The following is a 17,039-nucleotide window of genomic DNA, read 5'->3' as shown; positions in this document are numbered from 1 at the left end:
CATGCTAACTCATGTCCAGATTCCAAACCTTTGGGTTAGCAGTTTCATGTTTTAATATCCTATATTTTCCCAAGAATTATAGCATAAGTCATAAACAAAACTACCTGTCATTAAAAAAAACCACCCACCACCAACACAATTCATATTTGGCTGCAACCAGAAAATAAGTTTCTCAAAGTAGCTTTTGTTTTCACCTTTTAAACCCAATTTAGTTCAAAAATATAAAGTTAACCTTTTGGACTTGGGGATTAATAAAATAGAGTGAATGGCAGATGAAGTAGAGTTCAACTGTTTCTGTATATACTAAGGGATAGTGTGGTCAGTTTTTTAGAAGGTTGGATGCAAGGACATCTTACCAGTTTAGAGTCTTTTAATCTCAATGTCTTAAAGTTACTACATTCAGCATCATAGTAAGAACCTACCAGTGGCAGTAGAGTTGACAGTCATATCTTGCGCTTCCCTCAAGTACTGGGAGAGATTGGAAAAGGAAGAATCAGGGTAGGTATCCTTGCTGTCTTTAACCCTGGGGCTTGAACTTGGTGTGTTTGTGTTTTGGGTGACTTCTGCGAAGGGGGTGCTTTTCATCCCTTTTGTGTCAACTTCAGAATTTGTTTTTGTAACCTTGCTGATAGTAGGCACATCAATAAAGTTGAGGGGCGGCTTGTCGAAAATCTGAGAGTCCCTGTCAAAGACCGGGCTCAAATTTCTAGTGATGTTGTCAGTGAACTGTTTGAAATTTGGCTTCAAGCTGATAGGTGGGCTTTGGCTTTGTTGTGAGAGGGGAAAAACAATGGAGTCATCCATCAGGTTTGTCTCTTTTGTGAAAGTTCTGAGCTGAGCAGGCAGTTGTTTGAGTTCAACAGAAGGCGTTGGCTTCTTGGTTTTAGGCTCTTCAGGGCTGGATACTAGAATGAAGTTGGAAATTACGACTAAAATTTCTTGCTTAATTGGTTGATCCAAGTATAGGATATAAAAAAAACCATGTACAGGTGGAAAAGAAGGAAATGGAGTCGAAACAAATTTGGTAAAACATACGTTTTTCAGGTGAGATGATAGGGTTGACAACTCTGGTGGAAGGTGGGCTAAATACTGGCATGCCCAGGTCAGGCTGTAACAAGGACAGGTTAAAACAATTCAACAGATGGACGATCAATGATAAAACTTAAGCCCTAATCATATCAGGTATAGGCACCAGCACATACCATGATCTGCTACTGACCACAAACGTCTAGATTTACAATTACTAATTGTTTGGTCGGTGAAATTCGTCTCCCTCCATCAGATCTCTATCCTCTCAAAAGAGATAGTTGTTTTCAGGGACACTTAAGTTAATCATCTTATTTTAGCCTCTTACATTATGCTATATTAATGACTGGCTGTATTGTTAATAAAGAGAAACTTTATTTCTTTTCTAGGGCTGTAGTACGGCAAGCTTTGCAGCGCATCAGTTATAAACATAAAGAACAAACTGTTACACTGACCCTCTTGCAGGAAGTCAAGGAACCCATCTCTTCAGACTTAGCCCCCATGTAGGTTGCTATTGTCATGTTCATAAAAGTCTGGTCGTCACCCCTAACAGACCCCGTAAACATAAACAACAAACAGTTACACTGACCCTCTTGCAGGAAGTCAAGGAACCCATCTCTTCAGACTTAGCCCCCATGTAGGTTGCTATTGTCATGTTCATAAAAGTCTGGTCGTCACCCCTAACAGACCCCCGTAAACATAAACAACAAACAGTTACACTGACCCTCTTGCAGGAAGTCAAGGAACCCATCTCTTCAGACTTAGCCCCCATGTAGGTTGCTATTGTCATGTTCATAAAAGTCTGGTCGTCACCCCTAACAGACCCCCGTAAACATAAACAACAAACAGTTACACTGACCCTCTTGCAGGAAGTCAAGGAACCCATCTCTTCAGACTTAGCCCCCATGTAGGTTGCTATTGTCATGTTCATAAAAGTCTGGTCGTCACCCCTAACAGACCCCCGTAAACATAAACAACAAACAGTTACACTGACCCTCTTGCAGGAAGTCAAGGAACCCATCTCTTCAGACTTAGCCCCCATGTAGGTTGCTATTGTCATGTTCATAAAAGTCTGGTCGTCACCCCTAACAGACCCCCGTAAACATAAACAACAAACAGTTACACTGACCCTCTTGCAGGAAGTCAAGGAACCCATCTCTTCAGACTTAGCCCCCATGTAGGTTGCTATTGTCATGTTCATAAAAGTCTGGTCGTCACCCCTAACAGACCCCCGTAAACATAAACAACAAACAGTTACACTGACCCTCTTGCAGGAAGTCAAGGAACCCATCTCTTCAGACTTAGCCCCCATGTAGGTTGCTATTGTCATGTTCATAAAAGTCTGGTCGTCACCCCTAACAGACCCCCGTAAACATAAACAACAAACAGTTACACTGACCCTCTTGCAGGAAGTCAAGGAACCCATCTCTTCAGACTTAGCCCCCATGTAGGTTGCTATTGTCATGTTCATAAAAGTCTGGTCGTCACCCCTAACAGACCCCCGTAAACATAAACAACAAACAGTTACACTGACCCTCTTGCAGGAAGTCAAGGAACCCATCTCTTCAGACTTAGCCCCCATGTAGGTTGCTATTGTCATGTTCATAAAAGTCTGGTCGTCACCCCTAACAGACCCCCGTAAACATAAACAACAAACAGTTACACTGACCCTCTTGCAGGAAGTCAAGGAACCCATCTCTTCAGACTTAGCCCCCATGTAGGTTGCTATTGTCATGTTCATAAAAGTCTGGTCGTCACCCCTAACAGACCCCCGTAAACATAAACAACAAACAGTTACACTGACCCTCTTGCAGGAAGTCAAGGAACCCATCTCTTCAGACTTAGCCCCCATGTAGGTTGCTATTGTCATGTTCATAAAAGTCTGGTCGTCACCCCTAACAGACCCCCGTAAACATAAACAACAAACAGTTACACTGACCCTCTTGCAGGAAGTCAAGGAACCCATCTCTTCAGACTTAGCCCCCATGTAGGTTGCTATTGTCATGTTCATAAAAGTCTGGTCGTCACCCCTAACAGACCCCCGTAAACATAAACAACAAACAGTTACACTGACCCTCTTGCAGGAAGTCAAGGAACCCATCTCTTCAGACTTAGCCCCCATGTAGGTTGCTATTGTCATGTTCATAAAAGTCTGGTCGTCACCCCTAACAGACCCCCGTAAACATAAACAACAAACAGTTACACTGACCCTCTTGCAGGAAGTCAAGGAACCCATCTCTTCAGACTTAGCCCCCATGTAGGTTGCTATTGTCATGTTCATAAAAGTCTGGTCGTCACCCCTAACAGACCCCCGTAAACATAAACAACAAACAGTTACACTGACCCTCTTGCAGGAAGTCAAGGAACCCATCTCTTCAGACTTAGCCCCCATGTAGGTTGCTATTGTCATGTTCATAAAAGTCTGGTCGTCACCCCTAACAGACCCCCGTAAACATAAACAACAAACAGTTACACTGACCCTCTTGCAGGAAGTCAAGGAACCCATCTCTTCAGACTTAGCCCCCATGTAGGTTGCTATTGTCATGTTCATAAAAGTCTGGTCGTCACCCCTAACAGACCCCCGTAAACATAAACAACAAACAGTTACACTGACCCTCTTGCAGGAAGTCAAGGAACCCATCTCTTCAGACTTAGCCCCCATGTAGGTTGCTATTGTCATGTTCATAAAAGTCTGGTCGTCACCCCTAACAGACCCCCGTAAACATAAACAACAAACAGTTACACTGACCCTCTTGCAGGAAGTCAAGGAACCCATCTCTTCAGACTTAGCCCCCATGTAGGTTGCTATTGTCATGTTCATAAAAGTCTGGTCGTCACCCCTAACAGACCCCCGTAAACATAAACAACAAACAGTTACACTGACCCTCTTGCAGGAAGTCAAGGAACCCATCTCTTCAGACTTAGCCCCCATGTAGGTTGCTATTGTCATGTTCATAAAAGTCTGGTCATCACCCCTAACAGACCCCGTAAACATAAACAACGAACAGTTATACTGACCCTCTTGCAGGAAGTCAAGGAACCCATCTCTTCAGACTTAGCCCCCATGTAGGTTGCTATTGTCATGTTCATAAAAGTCTGGTCGTCACCCCTAACAGACCCCCGTAAACATAAACAACAAACAGTTACACTGACCCTCTTGCAGGAAGTCAAGGAACCCATCTCTTCAGACTTAGCCCCCATGTAGGTTGCTATTGTCATGTTCATAAAAGTCTGGTCGTCACCCCTAACAGACCCCCGTAAACATAAACAACAAACAGTTACACTGACCCTCTTGCAGGAAGTCAAGGAACCCATCTCTTCAGACTTAGCCCCCATGTAGGTTGCTATTGTCATGTTCATAAAAGTCTGGTCATCACCCCTAACAGACCCCCGTAAACATAAACAACAAACAGTTATACTGACCCTCTTGCAGGAAGTCAAGGAACCCATCTCTTCAGACTTAGCCCCCATGTAGGTTGCTATTGTCATGTTCATAAAAGTCTGGTCGTCACCCCTAACAGACCCCCGTAAACATAAACAACAAACAGTTACACTGACCCTCTTGCAGGAAGTCAAGGAACCCATCTCTTCAGACTTAGCCCCCATGTAGGTTGCTATTGTCATGTTCATAAAAGTCTGGTCGTCACCCCTAACAGACCCCCGTAAACATAAACAACAAACAGTTACACTGACCCTCTTGCAGGAAGTCAAGGAACCCATCTCTTCAGACTTAGCCCCCATGTAGGTTGCTATTGTCATGTTCATAAAAGTCTGGTCGTCACCCCTAACAGACCCCCGTAAACATAAACAACAAACAGTTACACTGACCCTCTTGCAGGAAGTCAAGGAACCCATCTCTTCAGACTTAGCCCCCATGTAGGTTGCTATTGTCATGTTCATAAAAGTCTGGTCGTCACCCCTAACAGACCCCCGTAAACATAAACAACAAACAGTTACACTGACCCTCTTGCAGGAAGTCAAGGAACCCATCTCTTCAGACTTAGCCCCCATGTAGGTTGCTATTGTCATGTTCATAAAAGTCTGGTCGTCACCCCTAACAGACCCCCGTAAACATAAACAACAAACAGTTACACTGACCCTCTTGCAGGAAGTCAAGGAACCCATCTCTTCAGACTTAGCCCCCATGTAGGTTGCTATTGTCATGTTCATAAAAGTCTGGTCGTCACCCCTAACAGACCCCCGTAAACATAAACAACAAACAGTTACACTGACCCTCTTGCAGGAAGTCAAGGAACCCATCTCTTCAGACTTAGCCCCCATGTAGGTTGCTATTGTCATGTTCATAAAAGTCTGGTCGTCACCCCTAACAGACCCCCGTAAACATAAACAACAAACAGTTACACTGACCCTCTTGCAGGAAGTCAAGGAACCCATCTCTTCAGACTTAGCCCCCATGTAGGTTGCTATTGTCATGTTCATAAAAGTCTGGTCGTCACCCCTAACAGACCCCCGTAAACATAAACAACAAACAGTTACACTGACCCTCTTGCAGGAAGTCAAGGAACCCATCTCTTCAGACTTAGCCCCCATGTAGGTTGCTATTGTCATGTTCATAAAAGTCTGGTCGTCACCCCTAACAGACCCCCGTAAACATAAACAACAAACAGTTACACTGACCCTCTTGCAGGAAGTCAAGGAACCCATCTCTTTAGACTTAGCCCCCATGTAGGTTGCTATTGTCATGTTCATAAAAGTCTGGTCGTCACCCCTAACAGACCCCCGTAAACATAAACAACAAACAGTTACACTGACCCTCTTGCAGGAAGTCAAGGAACCCATCTCTTCAGACTTAGCCCCCATGTAGGTTGCTATTGTCATGTTCATAAAAGTCTGGTCATCACCCCTAACAGACCCCGTAAACATAAACAACGAACAGTTATACTGACCCTCTTGCAGGAAGTCAAGGAACCCATCTCTTCAGACTTAGCCCCCATGTAGGTTGCTATTGTCATGTTCATAAAAGTCTGGTCGTCACCCCTAACAGACCCCCGTAAACATAAACAACAAACAGTTACACTGACCCTCTTGCAGGAAGTCAAGGAACCCATCTCTTCAGACTTAGCCCCCATGTAGGTTGCTATTGTCATGTTCATAAAAGTCTGGTCGTCACCCCTAACAGACCCCCGTAAACATAAACAACAAACAGTTACACTGACCCTCTTGCAGGAAGTCAAGGAACCCATCTCTTCAGACTTAGCCCCCATGTAGGTTGCTATTGTCATGTTCATAAAAGTCTGGTCATCACCCCTAACAGACCCCCGTAAACATAAACAACAAACAGTTATACTGACCCTCTTGCAGGAAGTCAAGGAACCCATCTCTTCAGACTTAGCCCCCATGTAGGTTGCTATTGTCATGTTCATAAAAGTCTGGTCGTCACCCCTAACAGACCCTAAGGTGGTGCTGAAAAACTGGGAAAGCAAATTGTGTGTTGTATGTTTCATTTTCATTCAAAGAATGCACAGTAATATAAAACATAATTAGTTAGAAACTAAAGAACTATGTATAATAATATCAATAAACAATCACTTTGAAGAAATAAATATTTGCATAACATATAAACAGGATTTAGTATCCAACTTTTACTTAACTTAGATGCCACTAATAAATAGCAACTATCTAAATATATCTGTGTCTGAATGCTGTTTGACTTCAACAACTTATTACATAGTTCTCTGGATGAGGGAGCATAGGATGGAGACTACGATAGGCCAACAAAGATCAGCATACAGTTCACTCCTGTTAAGTCACCTCAATTAAAATATGAGTGTTTGTTGAAGGAACTAAAGCATCAAGTCGGTTTAAAATCTAACCTCATTAGTGTCCAGATGATCCTTTTTGAATTGCTGCTCATCTTCTTCCAGCATGGCAGCAACAGCCCCTACAGGTTCAGAAAGTGTAACAATCTTAAAGACTTAAATTAGGATTTAAAATTGTCTTTACCCTCAAGCCATTTTAAAAAAAAATCAGAACATGAATTGAGTAAAAATCAGTATGCCATACATTTATGCCCTTTGTTACAAATGAAAAGTGAAGATCTAGAAGGAAACAAAACGTTTGAGTTTAAAAACAGCTAATTTTTATGACATACCTGAATCCTCCATGAAATCTTCCCCACCAAAATCCTCATTGAAATCATTGCCAAAGTCCCCAAAAGGGTTGTAACTTGACTGGCTGTTCTGGTTGTCATTTTGTTCTGTAAAAAATTATTTCTAAAATGTATTCGCTGCCTGCATTAGTCAGTAATTGTTATTTAAATTATTAACAATAAATTAATACCAGAAGATAAATCTGAGATGTTTTTGTTTGTTAAGCTTCACTTAAAATTCACGTGAAAGTTAATATTTTGAGCTGCCATTTTCCCAAAGTTAAATATTAAACTGAAAAACAAAAGGTAGACAATAATGACCTGGCTGTTAATTACAAATAGCATGTACAGGGTATTTACTAAGCAATGAGGGAACTAATTGAGAAATTTTATCAAAGGGTACATGCAACATAAATGCGGAATTTCAGCAGGTTTCAATGACATTCTGGAATTCCATGAACCCTGTCTAAACCTTTTTTGTCGGGTAGTTGTCTCAAATGGATTGGTTCAGTGTCTGATCGTATGCACACATAATTTTTTCAAGCTGAACATACAGGAACTTGAGGAAACTCAGCTAATTTTTAGAATTCTTTGTGCACTCACTGTTCTCATCAACACTCCATGTGGCCTGGTGAATCCCTTTACAAGAGAGGGGCGTCTCAGGAAGCTGGACAGAATCAGCAAACTGGATGGAGGGCCCCCATTCTGATGTTTGTTCATTAGTCTGATGAGATGTGATGGAGTCCACAAACACATTGGAGGTTTCCGCATCAGGTGAGTGGTTGGCAGACGATGTAGCGTTTGGACCAAAAGGCTCATTGGCTAGAAGGGTACAAACAGGTGAAATTCTTCTGCTGGTAATTTTTAATTATATTGATGTAATAGTTACATAATTTATTCATAAATTTTAAAAAAAAAGCACTGACCTAATTTATTTAACGTGAGTGGCTTTTTGGGTGGCAAAGGTATTTTAAATGGCCCATCCATAAATGGAAATGCAGCATCCATTATTTTGGGTGAATTTTCTTCAATGGTTTTTATTTCATTCAATATATCTAATCTGTAATGTAATTTAGGAAAATATTAAAAAATGCTTAAATATATACATATAAATAATTATATATATATATATATATATGTGTGTGTCTCTCTCTATATATATATTCCCATACACACCCACAAACAACAGTAAACAGCCTTAAAGGATGAGGACATCAAGTCAGTGCTAAGTTACAAAATATACAGGCTATCCTTCCTGAATGCATAATATAAAAAGGTGAATAAGTATATGATAATTTAACATCATCATTACAATAAAACAAGTGAGTAAAAGTTTGTTTACCTCATTTCCTGGCTGTTTGCCCTTTCAACTTTTTCTGGAGACAACTCTGTTTTAAAATTTGATCAAAGTTAAAGACCAAATCAACAATAGCAGTGATTTTTAAAAAGTTACAAAATGATTAGAAAAATCAATGTTACCTTCATCAGAAAAATCATTCTCAAGATCTGAAAAAGACTGTTCCAATTCTTTAAGATCTTCAGCTTCCAGCTCAATCTATGAAAATATTGTTATTTCTCAGATATAATAATTAAAAACTCAAACAATTGTGTAGAAATTTTAAATATAACTTGTGCTTCAAGAGTCAATTTCTTAAAACTTAAAAAAAATTATCTACTTTGCTGGGTCACAATTTACCTATAATTATTTTCAGCAAGAGCTGAGATAAAAATTAGATTTGGATTTTTTGACGAAACACTTAAGATTTAAATTCACTCTCACTGTAGCTTGGAGAGTTGTTGACTTGATGAATAAATAAATTTGAACTCACTACATTGATGGTATGATCCGCCTCATCTTGGTCCTCCTCTTCCAGTGCTTGATTGTAATCTTGCTGCTGTCCCTTGATTTCTGGAGTTGTCTGAACAAAAGTGATCGCTCGACTCAGCACCCCAGCAAAATCTGAGGCACTAAAGCTCATATTTTTTCTGCTTTCAATCAACCGTTTGGATTCAAAGCTGACAATGCTTTTCTCTCCTGGCTGAGAGGTCTGTGAGGCAAGAGAACTGTCATCAGCATCACCCCCATCAAACAGTTTAGCCAGCGTTTGTGTCTTTGAACTATCCGGCATGCCGGAGCTGCTGGCCTTGTCACCAGATTGGTTCAGTTCATGATGGCTCCCAGCAAACACTGTCTGCCCCATGCCACTGTGGCCCACATAGCTGAACTTTGACCCTGTGAAATTAGTTTGCCCCATTCCTGAATCTGTGGTTTGGTGGAACTCTTCAGCCACATGTCTGGACTCATGAGTCTGCCTTACATCGTTCCCTTCTGGCGCATGGCCCTCCAGGTTCTGTTCGTTCTCTTCCTCAACACTCTGAAAAAGTGCTTGAGGGATGTACCGACCACCCTGCCTGCCACCAGCTCCTATGGTGAGTACAAGGAAATCACAATAGCAATTACTACAGCAGAAAAAATATGTATACTAATAATGATCTTTAAGATTTAAAAAAATAATTCAATTAGTTTTAGCAACCAAATTACAATCAACCATAAACACACTGAATGGGGAATGTAATAAAAGACAAATATGACCAATATCTCATTCTGTTTCATATTTTAATGATTGCTCAGCAAGTATTGTGGGACGGCATGGCCTAGCAGTAGAGTGCTAGACTGCTAACCCAAAAAGTCTCAAGTAAAAATCCAGGTTCAAGTCATAAGAATGTCCCTGAGTCCACCCAGCTCTGATTGATACCTAACTAACAATAGGGAAAGTAAACTTGCCCCATGAACTGTTAGGTTCGAATTGGGAATTTTATTTGGGTGTAGGACAAAAGGCCGACATCCAAAAGGCCGACACGACATAAGGCCGACAAGCATGACAATCATCTAAATGGGATTCCAGAAAGGGAAAACAGAACTACACTTGAATTTTTACGTGGTGTAGCATACAATTTGTCATACTAGGCACTACTTTTTTCTATTTTGTAATATACCTTAATCATTATGTAACTGGTTTTCAATAAAAATTAAACATGTCTGTAATTGTAGTTTGTTGTTTTATAAAACTTGTCGGCCTTTTGTCCGTGTACGCCTTTTGTCCGGATCCCATTTTATTTAACTTACATCAAGTATCAAAACAGATAAAAGTTCCTGATAGAAAACCCCTAAGACAAAATTGTATGCTTTCATATACTGTAAAACACAATGTTCATTACAATCAAACAGCTGCTAGTACCTTGAGGACATTTCTTGACTGTAGTGGGGAAGTCATGAGAGTTGGAGTCTGAGGTTTGTTCACGTGATGAGGCAGATTCCACAGAGGAGACCTTGCTGTACAAGTTGTTGCTGCTGCTGTTCACTGGAGCCCGGGCCAAGCCTGGTGTATCCAGGGGTAAAATACTCTGAGAGAGACCTGAATTACAGTAACCATTAATAAAATAATAGAAAAAAAGTGGACAAAGAAATTTTAATTTACTAGAAATGGGGTGGCATTATTTTAAAAAATTACTTTCAATTAGAGAAAATTTGTTTTTAAAAAATGAATAACAAAAATAATCTTTAAAAAGAGTAACAGAAAAATACATTTTTTCATGTTAATTATAAATTACCGCACGTATATATAAAATGAGTAATAAGAAGAAAATGATTGCTGCAAGTAAACTTTTTAATATAATTGAGTAATACATTTAAATATATCACCTTCTCCAAAACTAGATAATCTAAAAATTTATAAAGCTTCACTACATCTTAAAGATAGAAAAATAGACGTGCTTCATGCTCTCATTTATTAAATACAACACCAGTTATAAGATATATAATTGATGTGTCTACATTCAGGTTAGTAGTTGAACAAAGTTATAGCAACTTTATAATAAAAACAAAATTAAAATTATAAGTTTTGTGATAAAATTGTATTAGATAACCTCACTATTTTAAAAATACAAAATTTCTTTTTGAATTATTTAGAAAATTTTGTTCATAATTGACATAAAAATAATTCCACTAATAGTTCTTTATAACTTAAAATAGAAAATATTTTATGAAAGGCAGAAATTATAAATTATAAACGATCAACTACTAGCAGAATTACAGAGGCTAAATAAAAATTGCAAAAAAGTACTATCAACACATTAGCAAACAGAATTGTGAACCCTGTTCATCTTACTTATAACATCCTTGCGTAGAAGGTCTGTTTCTATACCAAAGAAAAGTTTCAAACATATTTAAAAATAAAGAAATAGTAAAAAAAAAAAAAATTAACTTAATACCTAATAAATAAATTAATATTTAATAAAAGTTAATTCTAGTGTTAATTTACAAAACAAGGAATAAATTACCTAGCAGGCAATTACTTGGTAGAAGTCCAAGTGAAGACCTATCATCACTGCTGGATCTGAAAAAAAAACGTAAATTAATTGTACATTGTTAATTAGGAAATATATATATATATCAATACCTTAAGCTTTAAAAAAAAAAAAAAAAAAAAAAGAATAAATTTCTTTAAATCATGAAAACCAAACTAATTCTGAACCCTTGAGGAAAATTAAATAAATTAAATTTCGGGTACCAAATTTGAAAAAGTTGTTCAAACGCTGTATAACCTAATCTAACAGCAAAGTCACAAACACTTAAACATTTTATAGTACACCAATTTTCTGAATGGTTGATGATTTAGATTTTTGTGCCAGAATACATAAAAATATGTTGACTATTTTTATATTTTACAATTTCAAAATCACTTTCTTTTATTCTATATGAATTATTGTTGTAGGAACTATTTAAGCAGCTTTAAAATTAAACATTTCATGATTACTGACTCAAAAGCCCCAAAAAATTAAATGTGGTAAGGACTTTACATCATAGTAGAATTCAACTTACAAGTTATTGTCTACTTCTGGTGATAAGGACTTCAAAAAAGAACCTCCAGTATCTTGAGGAATTTGTCTGCGAAATCTAGAAAAAAAAAATATCAAAGATCCAACATTAAACTACTTTATTCAAAAAGGTATGTAAATAAACCTAGATTATTAAATAGTTTTATTTTAATGCACGGGTCAAGTAAAATGTTCTCACCCTCTCTCTCTGCCAACAGTGGACGCTGCCATAGGAGCTGGGGTACATGCTAAAGTTCTTTCATCAATACAAGATGTATACCCTTCAGCCCCAGTCAGTAATGTCTCATCTATTGGGCTGTTTGTATTATCCATTTTTTAATATGTTCTGTGGAATAAACACATTATATTCTACTATTTAAAGTATTTTAAAGAGCAGAGACAGATTTAACTATAGCTAATATAATTTATTTAACAATTTTAATATGTTTATGTTATTTTATACGGCTATCAAATTTATTTTCTGTTGGTATTGTTACCCTTACAGTGATAAACAGCAGAAATTTTTTTTTTAATAAAAAAAAACAACAACAGGTGTTTTGTACAGGTGTTTTGTGGAAGGAATCTGATCACAACACAAGTCTGCTTATCTTCCACCTCTTCTTCTGGCTTATAAGAATTCTTAATTCTAGGACTGCGGGGTCTACACATAATTAAAAAACGTAAGCTTTTTATTTTGCTCGGTTACTATTATTTAACTAAATATACATAAGCCTATGTATAACTTGCTAATGACAATGCTTACCCTATCCCAAATGCTACCATACGCCTAACCCTAGTGTTTTATCAGACATTGGTATACTTATATATTATTTTAGGGAATTTTATGGTGTTTGTGTGGCATTTCCTTAGGCCCTATAGTCTATAGCCCTATAGGCAGATCTTTCATTCTTTGTTAAGGGCCTATATCTTCAATTTTATTAGGCATAGTCATTGCTAGATGATGAGATCTATGTGAAAAACCAAATTATTGATAAATTGTTTTGAACTTTTTCAAAATTTTGATTATGCTAGTGACTAATCTTATGACTAATCTTATCACTATGTGTTGTGAATGTGACTACCAGTTACTGAAATTACCAAAACAACAAAATTTATTTAATGAAGTCCGATAGGATAAACGCCAAACAATCTAGTTTTCAAAAGGCTAACTATTAATTTAATAATTAGGCCTAACTTTTTAAACTAATTTAAACTATTTAATGACCCATTCTTAGCTTTTCTTGTTGTGTCCATTGACAAAACCCAAATAATTAAAATCAGTCAGAAAATGTAGACTAAAAATTTAAAATGATTTGGTTTGACAGGAGTGAAAAAGACACAAAAAGACGAGTCGAACAAACTGCAACGAATATGTCAAAATAGTAAATAAAACAGAAAATCGATAATCTAAAATGTTTAGTTGTCGTATTTACATTGACTGCGTTGGCAGACACATTGACGCAATATTAACGATGAACAACACCATGTAATAGTGTTGTGTGATCAGTCATCGAATCTTTTAAATAGCCGCCATAGAGCCTGCACAACATATGATATCATTCCTTCCTAACCGAAATGTGTTGTTTGATTGGCCAGAGCAAGGTTAATATTTTTAATCGAAAGCTAATCAGTTTTAGCGGTTGAAAATTTTACGCTAGAGAGTTGCCCCTACCCTAGCCAAGTCTAGTCTACTTTCTAGATCTAGATCTAGATCTATCACTATTATTTTATATTTACCTTCTTTATTTTGAAATAGAATTCGCTGCATTATTTTGTTTTATTTTAGAAGGCCTTGTAAAGTTGAACAAAACTGTTCTGAAATCCAGTTAGTATAATTTAATAAGTATAATAATACAGATCTAGAATCTAGATCTAGATGAAATGATTAAATTTATATTTTATTATATTTTATAACATAACAGTAATCAGTAACAGTATTCAGTATTCACTTCAGATAAACTATAGTATATTTTATAGCCTAAAGTATATTAATTAATTAAACCTAAACTATAGGCTTCAATAAATTTTAAATTATTTAATAATTAAATTAGATATTAAAAATACTTTAAATGAACATTTTAAAGAATTAACTTCAGTGTATTTGTATAATATTAGTATATTAAAAATTATTATTATCTCTAGATTACTAAACATTCTTCAATTCAACATTTATCTTAAAATTTCAGAAACCGAGGGAGAGGTAAAGCACAATGAATAAACTAGCAACAATATTACTTTGTGCAAACTTCATTACAGTTTTGTTTCCCCAACCAGGGTACATTCATCCTGATGAGTTTTTTCAGTCTTCAGAAATAGTTGCAGGTATTTAGTACTATTTACTGCTTTGTCTGATTTGTCTTGAACCATGTATACTTAAATTTACCTTACATACATAACATTGAGCTATATCATAAAAACATACTTCAGATTAAGTTGAAGATATAAAATAATGATTATAAAAATTATAGTTGTCATTTTTATTTCTCCAGGTGATATTCTTAAAGTCAAACACTCAAGAGCATGGGAATTCAATGAATCATTTCCTGTACGTAGTATTGTCTTCCCATACCTGGTTATTTCTCCATCAATGTACTTGCTTCGATGGTTAAACTCAACAGGTGCTGCAAGTCTCCAGTTATCAGCAGTCAAGGTTGTCACAGCAACAAGACTGCCACAAGCTTTTCTTAGTGTCATCGGCTACCTAGCAACTGGAAAACTAGCAAGTGTTTTTGGCATTGATAAATATTTTAGCACAGTGCTTTTCTGCAGCTCTTATGTATGCTGGACTTACTTGACCAGGACGTTTTCTAATTCAGTCGAGGCTGCGTTATTTGCAGTGGTGCTACTTCTGGTCCTGCCAGGATTCAGTTCATGTAAAACAGATTCTGATCAGTTGGAGAAGAAATCACAAAAGAAAAAGACTGAAATTTCAGATAAGGAGCAAGATGAAGACAAAGATCCGTCAAGCACTCGAAAGCCTACTGACAATGATATATCAGATACAGCAGAGCATGACAACAGAGAGGACACGGATGAAAGCGATGATAAAATAAAAGACAGTGATGATGTTAAATTGATCTCTAATGTGGATAAAAATCTTCCTTATGTAAACAATGATGGCTCTACATTTATATCTTTTCTTTTAGGCGTAGTTGTTGTTGCTGGGTTTTTCAATCGGCCAACATTTCTTGTGTTTGTTCTTATTCCAATGCTGTTCTGGATACGACAAGTGTTTGCAACAAACAGATTTTTCTCTCATTTATTCTGCCTGATTATAGGCTCTCTTTCAGCTTTTTCTTTTTTTGTGGGAGCTGATACATTTTATTTCAATCCTAAATTTACCAAGACTCTCTTATCTATAATGGATCATTTAGTATCTGGCCAGTATTCAGCAAACTCTGTTATTGAGAGTGTTCAGGTTTTTACATCTTCTTTAGTTGTAACCCCCTGGAATTTTATAAAGTATAATACAGACTCGTCAAATTTAGCAGAACATGGCATTCATTCTCGGTTCACTCATTTTTTTGTGAACCTTCCCCTGCTAGCTGGACCATTATACCTTGTGTTTGTGATTTCTTGTGTGCTAGAAATGTTGAAGCTTACTCAAAACCAACGACCAAAAGGGAGGAATACTCTCTGGTTAGTGCTGATGGTTCTTGTTCCAGTTCTCTGCTTGTCTGTTTTCCCCCACCAGGAACCAAGATTTCTAATCCCAATCTTGCCTGTTCTGGTTGTCATGGGCGCAAGAATGCTTTCAAAAGGTGTGCCAGGCAGGTTGTCTTTTATTGCTTTGTGGATATTCTTCAACCTACTTTTGACTGTTGTGTATGGCTATATGCACCAAGCAGCTCTCATTCCTGCTCTGTCAATCTACCAACAAAAGTTGTCTTCCATCAAGTCATCATTAGGAGAACACCATGCAATTTTTTACAAAACATACCCCCCACCCCGCCATCTCCTACTCCTAGACTCATCAAACACCCAAGTCTCCATTCACGATTTGGCAGGTGCACCTGTAAATAAGCTTCTGGCAAAAATAAAGGAAGAAAAAAAGATCTGTACCAAGAGTAAATCCAACTGCTATGTTTACATTTTTCTACCATCACCTGTGATGCCCCAAATTCAGAACCATCTATCTGGCTATAAAGTCTCAACCTCCAGCATATGCCCGCACCTTTCAATAGAAGCTCCCCCACGATTTCAAGCTTGGTGGAACAATAAGTTAAGCTTTGATGACTTCATAATGGATTTCTGTTTGAATATTCTTAAGATAACGTGATTGTTATAGTGGAGACATTTTTGTGTGTAATCGGTACATTGAATTTATCTGCTGTGCATAATAAGTAGATTTAGAACAATACTCTTCAGCTTGAGACTCTACATAATCAAATATTTTCTTGCTTTACTGTTTTATTAATTTTTGTATTATACTTTTTAAGGACAAATTATGTTGGTCTTCCAATATAAGGTTAGTAAAGCTAATGCATTTATCATGACAGATCTGTACACTTTTACTCATAGCTTGAGTTTTGCCAGCATTGGCTATACCAATATTGTCATTGCTACATCAATGTACAATACCAGTACTAAATAGTTTTTATTACATCATTTTTCTAGCATTTTTTAGAAATATTTTTTACAAATTCATCTGAGGCAGCAATTTATTTACAGGTTTTGAGTCAAAATTCATATTATTGTACTTGATAATTTAATGCAAAGCTACATAATCTGTTTTAAAAAACTTTGGAATACAAAATGAAATGGAATACAAAATGAAACAAGTGGGAAAATGTTTCTCTCTCTCTGGAAACAATCAGAATACAACTGACAGTTTGGTCTGGTTAATAAATAGTAATGCTAATGTTAGTGGATAGTAAACCTTTAAATTCTTTCTTTGTGGAGTATGTAGGCTACTTAGCAGCTAGTACATGAGGCTTGTAGCAATAAATAGAAAATTTAACAAAATTGTGTTCAATTACATATTTTATATATAGCTTTTCTCAATAATGTAGTCTACTGATTATTA

General features: G+C 37.1%; 2 protein-coding genes across 2 annotated transcripts in view; one reads left to right on the top strand and one right to left on the bottom strand.

Annotated features, from left to right (window-relative positions):
- The window catches only part of LOC131942836 (uncharacterized), a 29,783-nt gene extending 16,210 nt beyond the window's left edge, over nucleotides 1-13,573 (bottom strand). Inside the window, exons 1-18 of the mRNA XM_059302776.1 lie at nucleotides 13,447-13,573; nucleotides 12,213-12,359; nucleotides 12,018-12,092; nucleotides 11,477-11,532; nucleotides 11,305-11,334; nucleotides 10,375-10,551; nucleotides 8,965-9,560; nucleotides 8,615-8,690; nucleotides 8,478-8,523; nucleotides 8,062-8,195; nucleotides 7,739-7,957; nucleotides 7,139-7,243; nucleotides 6,861-6,928; nucleotides 5,934-6,458; nucleotides 4,045-5,835; nucleotides 1,616-3,946; nucleotides 1,036-1,108; nucleotides 423-905 (exon numbers count right to left, since the gene is read on the bottom strand). Of these exons, the coding sequence (XP_059158759.1) occupies nucleotides 423-905; nucleotides 1,036-1,108; nucleotides 1,616-3,946; nucleotides 4,045-5,835; nucleotides 5,934-6,458; nucleotides 6,861-6,928; nucleotides 7,139-7,243; nucleotides 7,739-7,957; nucleotides 8,062-8,195; nucleotides 8,478-8,523; nucleotides 8,615-8,690; nucleotides 8,965-9,560; nucleotides 10,375-10,551; nucleotides 11,305-11,334; nucleotides 11,477-11,532; nucleotides 12,018-12,092; nucleotides 12,213-12,346 (6,919 nt within the window). The 5' untranslated portion in view covers nucleotides 12,347-12,359; nucleotides 13,447-13,573. The remainder of the gene's footprint in view (nucleotides 1-422; nucleotides 906-1,035; nucleotides 1,109-1,615; nucleotides 3,947-4,044; nucleotides 5,836-5,933; nucleotides 6,459-6,860; nucleotides 6,929-7,138; nucleotides 7,244-7,738; nucleotides 7,958-8,061; nucleotides 8,196-8,477; nucleotides 8,524-8,614; nucleotides 8,691-8,964; nucleotides 9,561-10,374; nucleotides 10,552-11,304; nucleotides 11,335-11,476; nucleotides 11,533-12,017; nucleotides 12,093-12,212; nucleotides 12,360-13,446) is intronic.
- Nucleotides 13,574-13,713: 140 nt separating this feature from the next.
- Nucleotides 13,714-16,993, top strand: LOC131942839 (GPI mannosyltransferase 4-like). Its single transcript, XM_059302781.1, has 3 exons — nucleotides 13,714-13,838; nucleotides 14,200-14,335; nucleotides 14,503-16,993. The coding sequence occupies exons 2-3, from the start codon at nucleotides 14,224-14,226 to the stop codon at nucleotides 16,290-16,292; spliced, it is 1,902 nt and encodes a 633-aa protein (XP_059158764.1). The 5' UTR covers nucleotides 13,714-13,838; nucleotides 14,200-14,223; the 3' UTR covers nucleotides 16,293-16,993.
- Nucleotides 16,994-17,039: the final 46 nt, after the last annotated feature.

This window comes from Physella acuta, unplaced genomic scaffold (assembly GCF_028476545.2).
Source record: "Physella acuta isolate Inbredline_101_S28 unplaced genomic scaffold, ASM2847654v3 ptg000429l, whole genome shotgun sequence".
NCBI lineage: Eukaryota > Metazoa > Mollusca > Gastropoda > Physidae > Physella > Physella acuta.
Note: the sequence above shows the minus strand (reverse complement) of the source record. Positions and strands in the feature narration are given on the sequence as shown.

What these genes read in the sequence shown, in the direction of transcription:
- LOC131942839 (XM_059302781.1), top strand. Translation starts at nt 14,224, where the DNA reads ATGAATAAACTAGCAACAATATTACTTTGTGCAAACTTCATTACAGTT. An exon ending in GTCTTCAGAAATAGTTGCAG is followed by an intron (nt 14,336 to 14,502) that starts GTATTTAGTACT and finishes TTATTTCTCCAG; the next exon opens with GTGATATTCTTAAAGTCAAA.